General features: G+C 36.5%; 1 protein-coding gene across 2 annotated transcripts; it reads left to right on the forward strand.

Annotated features, from left to right (window-relative positions):
- The first annotated feature begins 530 nt into the window (after positions 1-530).
- On the forward strand, positions 531-6,558 carry LOC144634627 (spermatogenesis-associated protein 7 homolog). 2 transcript variants are annotated; one of them, XM_078493644.1, is made up of 8 exons: positions 531-699; positions 1,873-1,962; positions 2,334-2,381; positions 3,021-3,088; positions 3,701-4,335; positions 4,910-4,987; positions 5,609-5,666; positions 6,258-6,557. In XM_078493644.1, the coding sequence occupies exons 1-8, from the start codon at positions 636-638 to the stop codon at positions 6,315-6,317; spliced, it is 1,101 nt and encodes a 366-aa protein (XP_078349770.1). In that variant the 5' UTR covers positions 531-635; the 3' UTR covers positions 6,318-6,557. The 2 variants fall into 2 exon arrangements, with proteins under 2 accessions (XP_078349770.1, XP_078349771.1); XM_078493645.1 differs by lacking the exon at positions 2,334-2,381 and having other exon boundaries at positions 6,258-6,558.
- Positions 6,559-7,677: the final 1,119 nt, after the last annotated feature.

Genomic DNA, 7,677 nt, shown 5'->3' on the forward strand with positions numbered 1-7,677 from the left:
ATGCTTTTTTTACTAGCACTTTCGGTAAGAGCCTAGGCTTTTACCTTGGTGATTTGGACCGGCCGTGTATTTTTTGGGAGTTGACTGCTCCATAATTTTCATAGAAAACCCGAGAAAACGTATTCTATTCACTTTTGTTTTAGCGGGGTTAACCGGCCGTTGGATAAATTAGATTTCCGCGGAATATTTAAGATAATCACGTGACCGGCCGATGTCAGGGTCTTTTCCTGCCCGTTCCAAGTCACCAAGGGAAAAGCCCTGGGAACGAGGTTGAGGATGGAAGTGGGGACTCCCATTTAAGAGAGACAGAAAGGCTCATCGGAAATTATAACAAAACCTCCTAAAAGAGGAAACAATTCCAATTTCAGAAAATATTTTTTCTTGGGTCGACATCACGAGCGAAACCTGCCAAAGTTACTGGTTGTTCCAAACCAACTTTTCCGAGATTTTAAAGTACACAGTGCGGACCTACGGTATTGGCTTCTGTTGCCCTGGAAATAACAACGCTGCATGAGCCCGCGATCCAAAGGTATTGAGATGTTTTCTCTCGGAAAGAAAGCCATTTTATTCGATTGCTTTTCCTTCAAGACGCAAAAATGCTTCAATGGAATAGTTCGCTGCTTGTTTAATAGAAGATGAGCTTTGGAAGTAATTCACAGACACGTTTACAACGTGGTCATTTCACCTTGAAGAGTAGCGGTGAGTAGGCAGAATCCATCTTATAATTAGCTCGACTTTCCTTGATTTATAGCTTTTTTTTTTTTTTTTTTTTTTTTTTTTTTTTTTTTTTTTTTTTTTTTTTTTTTTTTTTTTTTTTTTTTTTTTTTTTTTTTTTTTTTTTTTTTTTTTTTTTTTTTTTTTTTTTTTTTTTTTTTTTTTTTTTTTTTTTTTTTTTTTTTTTCAGCTGCTGGATTGTTTAGTATCGTTGGTGTAACTCAGTTACAACACAGTTTCGCTCTGTAGTAATTGAAACTGCAAAAATTTTTCATGTTATAATTGCAAAGTTTGTAGAACATTTAAGCTGTTACATACATACATTTCTCAATTATAAACAAGGATCTTGATTTCTTTCATGTATAAGCAATTTGGTTTCTTTACCGGCTCAATTTTCTGTGCATATATTAACATTTTAACAAATTTTAGTCATTAAATAAGTTTTATGTTGCAAAACAACAGGTGCACCTGGGTGCCAAAAAGCTGGAAATGATTGACAGAAAGGAAAAAAGATTGACAGTTGTCAGTCATCACTCAAAGTTGCACAAAGATCATCCAATGACTTTTAAGTGTCAATATCTCTTAAGTTTTTTGAACTCTTTGGAAGGTTTGCAAATCTAAAAATGTTGCAGATTGTGCAAAACAAGTCCCTAAGTATATGTGCTAAGTGTGTATCTAAATGCCAACTGACTCCTGGATAAAGACTGCTTCCCCGGGGGGGGGGGGGGTACTCCTAAATTTTGGATAGGGGTGTGCCGCCAAGGTTCTTACCCTTACCCTATTTAAGGAAAAGAAAGGGAATTGATCCCTTTTAAGGCCCAACGAATGACACCCTACAAGGGAGGAGAAGCGCCGTGACGACGCAAATAACGGCACCGCGCACGGCAAAACACAAATCTTTATAAAATCAAAGTCGCTTTACTAACACTCGCTTTACTCCCCCCCCCCGGGACTGCTTCTCCATGCCTAGTCTCCCGTATGGGTCACCAAATCTCCCAGATAAGGGTGAAAGTTCTTGAACTACTTGTTTTCACACTTATTTTGGCCAATCTGAGGTAATTTGAAATTTCTTAGATATTTGAAGCATTTTTGTAGTTAAAAAACCGAATGGGAAATACAGGTATCTCAGATCATAACATAAACTTTGTGCTTTTTTAGTACTTGCCCCTACAGCTATGTCTTACATGGGACAGGATTTTATTGCAAACCACATGAAATCTCACTACAGACGTATCATGTCTGCAAAAGGTAATTTTTGTTGCAGGTAGTTTTACTCTTCTGATAACAACATTCTGCTTAATTTACACTGGAAGACCAGTTAGCACAATTATTACAGATTCCAGATGCTGGTCATTCCCCTACATGTGGCCAAAAAAATATGCACTAACATCTACATGTAAAGTAAGTTTGAAACAGTAACACTGTTTCAGACTACATGTAGTTCTGACAAAGGCAACAAAAAGTTTGCTGAAAAGCTAGTTTTTTAAAAGTTTTTATGAGATCATTTTACTCTTTGGTCAGTTTCATAAAGTTTATATTAAGTTAACATCAGATGATTTTACTCATAGCTTGGTTTAAAAATTGAATGTTTTTTATTGTCACTTTTTTCTATGGTACAGCTGCTGTTGATACATCTCCTCCTAAATCCATGAAAAAACATATAAAAGGTAAAGTATTATATAATGTTATACCTGCCAACATTTCCCAGTTATTGGTGTGAGATTTTTATCTTGGGAGTGCAAGATTTTTTAAGATGACCCAGCCACAATATAAAAATAATGAAGATTAAAGAAGACATTCCTGAAGTTCTTCAATTTTAGCACCATGTTTACAAAATGCCTGTGATATAAGTGCCCCTTGGATACACATGTTAGTACCTTAAGTTTAGTTAGTACATGTATACAGATTATTAACTAAGCATGAAGGCAGTACTGGAAGAATATCGATCCAGACAGAAAAGGCCTTGCCATTAGGGTCAAGAGCAAGCTTGGTTATTTATTACATCAGTATATAAATGATTTTTATAGCTATAAAAATAATTTATACGTTAAGTGGAAAGGATAACAAAAACAGAATTCTGACAGAGGATTGACTGGGTGTTTTGGTCAGAAATGAATTTTCTAATGTTGATTGGAACAATGAATACCCAGTCCTGCCCAATACTTAGAAAATATCTGACCAGCTGCCAGCAATGGAGCACTCTAGCCGGCCTGATTGATTGATTTTAGTTATAATGGCCCCTATGACAACTTCAGTTATGTAATAAATGTAATTAATGATTTCTTTCACTTTTACTGTGTGCACAGTTCATGATCAAAAGAAACGTGCAGTCTTGGAAAGTAGAGCCGGAACTCCAGCTTCACTGAGAACACGGGTTTGAATTTTTGTGACTTTATATGTTTATAACTATTTATAATCTAGTTCCCTGACTTCATATATTTACAGTGTATGTTTACAAAAAGAGCTAGCCAGTGAAGAGTACTTGTCTTTCCAACTGTTATAAGCCAGTGACTGCACAGGGAATTTCCATTAAAGAATGAGACAGTCAAATAGCTCATACATTTACGTCTTAATTACATGCAGTAGATTGATAACTTTTTTCATATATAATTAATTTAATTTTATGACTTTCCCAACCACAAGGTAATTAAAAATAGATATCTAGAATGAATCAATAAGATTATATTATATACATCAACTGAATAACAACCAGAGCCTAAATTATTATTTATCTGACTTAAAAAATAACTACTATTAATACGAAGGTCGCCAAAAATCAGACAGTTCTAGGGCTTTGTCAGGCTTGCCATTAGCTTATTTCATGATCACACTCCTGATGCAAGGGCTACTTTCATTAGAATTATATTGATTGTACTAGATGAACAAATTAAAATTTATAATTAATTAATAAATTATTATTATTTTTTAAAGCAAAACAAACTCATTTCTAATCAGTTCCAAACTGAGTATTACATTTCTTTTGCAGAGCCCATCTATGGAATTCTTGTCATCATCACATAATGGAATGTCTCCTTTAAATTCAACTACAAACTGGCAGTCTCCAGGTCGGAGGCAGGCCACAGGTACACCAATTCATAGAAGTCTGTCTACACAGTCCCTTGACAGGCATTACCCACCTGCAGGTCCTTCTCCCTCACCTAGAAATATGCCGACACATGATCGTTCTACCCCAGTATCTGCGCGATTGCTGTCCAAACCTCCTGCTTCACCCATCGCTAAGCAACCACAGAGTGCAACAAGGAAGGGTCATCATAAAACAAGACTTGAAAGGAACCAGAGAACTGAGCGCACTTTGAATAGGGCTGAATCAAGTACTTTGGATAATTTAAATGGTAATGTTAACACATTATTGGCCAGCCACGATGAACCTTTTCATGCTATGGAAAATTCAGTGACAACAGCAACTGGAAACACTAGTTATGCGGAAATATGTAGAAGATCAGATGATCAAAACAGGCAGCCACAGGACTTTAAAAATACGGGTGTGTCAGTTAGACATGATGGTGTCCCACATCTTGATTTAACTGATGTGCAGTACAGTCACAGAGGTCCACCATCAATAAGGACAAATGATTCAACTGATTTTAAGGCTAACATTTGGTAAGTGCACACTACATACTGGTAATTTTAGTGAAATTTCTATAACTCTATGCCTGGTATTTTTTTATCTGTTACAGAGGGTGGGGGGGGGGGGGGGAAGGAATAGAGTACATTTCACTCTATACAAATTATAACAGACCATAGTTAAAACTTATTTGAGGGTGTCGACACTCTACATGGCACTGTTGAGAAGCTTAGCCATTTCAAATTGTTTTTGTGTTGCTTAGGGTGTTTTTAATTTTTTTACAGCTGCTACATACTGTATAATTCAAAAATAACTGAAAAAATCTAAATCTAAAAATCCCTTCCAGTGGGCTCCTAAAGTTTTAGCCCTAAAACAAATACCGGATAACGTTTTCAATTGTAGTGCTTACATTGTAATTGGGGAAGTACACAATATTTTTTGCATTTCTGGCTTAAAAATTGTGTGTAGTACACACAATGTTTAGCTTGGGGTAGTACATTTGCTAACTTTCTTGTCCAAAGCACTGTATTTTAGCTTTGCTTTAAATTGACATCTTATTCATAACATTCTTTTGTGATTTTTTTTGTGATCAATGTTTTTGTCTTTTAGGGAAGAGGAACAGCAGTACCTTAAATTTATTTCAGATGTTACAACAGACATCCTGGCTAGAGGCATCTTTAGCAATAGGTATGTTCTATTCAAGCTTGTGATTGCAGATGGATTACTGTCTGTTGTTTCACAAAATACTTAAAAGTAGTTTCCCTTTCTGTGAATTCAAGCCTTGTGGTCCATCAGGCTGGCCCCCATCCTCGGAGACCCAGGGGCAGTTAGTGGGGGGGGAGAAAGATACGGGCGAAGAAAAAAAAATCGGCGAAAAAGTTTTTGCCCGATAGACTTCCCCCCCCCCCCACTAACTGCCCCGGGCTCCAAGGAGGCTGGCCCCTCTCTCCAGTTTCGAATTCATCAACATGAAATAACTGGGAGTCAGTTCCAACTTCCCTCTGGATGGGATGCTAGTCCATCCCAGGGTTACCCCATAGCTTAAATTTGCCGTACCATTTATACCTGCGTGGAGAGAGGCAATGTGAAATAAACTGTCTTGCCCAAGAACACAACACAATGAGCCTGGCTTGAACCTAGACCTCTTGGTCCAGACTCCAGATTATATACAGAGCAAACTGGGAAATGAAGGGTTTAAATTACTAAGGTGCAGCTGTTAAACTACTGGGAAGTGTATAAAACTTGTTATTTTTTTTTAAGTTTAGAGTTGTTTTGTAATAACTTGTTTTTAACATTTCTACATTCCAGGGTTCTAAAACAAGTGTTTGAAATGCATATTGAAAGAAGAAAGGATTATTTAGATGAAGTAAGTATACACCCTTACCCATCTAACACCCATTTTTCACATGTGTACATTTATGGTCTGTCTTTGTGGTTAATAATGCACAATGTGGCTAATAGCTGATGATTTGTGATGAAAATGGCCTCATTCCCAGTCCCTTGCTTGTGCTATTTGCTTGCTAAAAGAGAATACCTGGGGACTGGGCTGCTTACACTTCACTGCAAAACATATTTGAAGTTTTTGTTTTTTTGGTCATGTAAAATGGTCATATTTGTTTAGTTATCCTTCATCTATTGAGTAAGGAATGTAAAAATTATCTGTGCTACTTTTTAATCATTGCCCATTTAGGCACTGTGGCTTTTGCATTTGTGAGCATGCAAGCAGAGTTTTCTTTGCGGCCGGCATTGACAAAATTTGCCCTTTTCAAACTCCCCCCCCCCCAAAACGGGGCGCAAAAAAAGCACAAAAAAAACAGAAAGGCCTAAATGTGTAATATTAAAGTCTTTCCAAGAAAATAATAATTGTATATCCATATCAATTTCAAGTACTGTCTCTTATATAAAAGGTGTGTTATTCCTCATTTTAAAACACTCTCTCTGTATTTTTTTTTTTCAGAGTCGTTTACGTGAAATGATAGAGCAGTTAAAGGAAGATTTGGGAATTACTGACAGCTAGCATTTGCTTCCACTAATACAGAAGGGAAATATTCACAATAATAATTAGCTTTGTATTAAATAAAAATGTATTTTAATTTCTCCATAATAGGTCTGAAAATGTAAAGCACCACACTTGTAATAAATGTTACACATTTATTGAGACATTCACAATAAAATGTCCATGACCCTACAGGTATGGTACAGTAAACACCCGCATGTAAGAACCTAGTGGTTTAAGAACCGCTGGCAGAAATTTGCCATTTTAATACCAAGATAAGAACCTGTTGCCAACAAATTCAGCAGTGGGTAATTGAACATTTTAACAGAACTGTATTTACAAATAAAGAAAAGACAGATTCACAAGATAGTCTCTTGACCGCGAGGCGAAGCAAAAGTTATGAATAAATGCGCAATGAAGGACCAAACCCATTTTTTTCTTCTCGTACCAAACTATGGCTCCCCTAGAAATAAGAACCTTATTAAGAACCACTTAGACTAAATTACCAATAACTACCCCCAAATACAAGAACCTATTTTGCCAAACTTAGAAAATTGTGGTTCTTACACGCGGGTGTTTACTGTACATTTAAAAATTATGGACAGATGTATTGTAAAAAGTCTAAAAAATTTTTTTGGTTATTCTCTCACATTAAATAAAAATCTCCAGAATAACAGTTTGAAGTGGTAGTTAAAAATGGCAAAATGCTAAAAGCTACAGTACAAAATCTTGACAAAACTAAGACAGATTGTAACAGTGTTACATGTAACGGAGTTGTCAAGTTCTGTGGTTTCACAAACCAAGATTAGGGTAGTGCTTTGTTTTGTTAGTGCTCACATGCTCAGTGTATCACAGGATAGACCCACAGAAAACCAGGGTTTTTACATTGTAAGCTTTCTTTGCTATGCCTATAGTACCACTTTCTTTTATGGTCTCTTACTACAATGTATAGATGGTATGCTTTTAGCAGTGTGAATCCTGTATATGTACAAGCTAAACCAAATAAATAACATTAAGAAAAACAAAGCTCCCGGGTTTTCTGCCGGACCATCCTGTGATGCACAGAAATTGTGTTCACACCAACAAAAGGATCACTGTCCTAAAGTCAGTTTTTAAAGAAACTTATAAGTCTGTTCTAGTATAAAGGGGCAGTGGTGGAGGAAGAGGAGAGGAGGGGGGGGGGGATTTGGGGGGCTATCTAATCAGTACTGGTCTAACTCTGGTTTCTGTAACATGAAGTGACAAGAAGTATTGGTACTACTTCTGGATGGGATGCTAGTCCGTCATAATATACCCACCCACCAGTATTTTGTCAGGTGCTTAAACAATTTTCTGGACCATTTATACTCCTGGGTCGAAAGGGGAACTGTGAGAAGAAGAA

The sequence above is a fragment of the Oculina patagonica genome, chromosome 13 (assembly GCF_052425735.1).
Source record: "Oculina patagonica isolate OP01 chromosome 13, crgOcupat, whole genome shotgun sequence".
Taxonomy (NCBI): Eukaryota; Metazoa; Cnidaria; class Anthozoa; order Scleractinia; family Oculinidae; genus Oculina; species Oculina patagonica.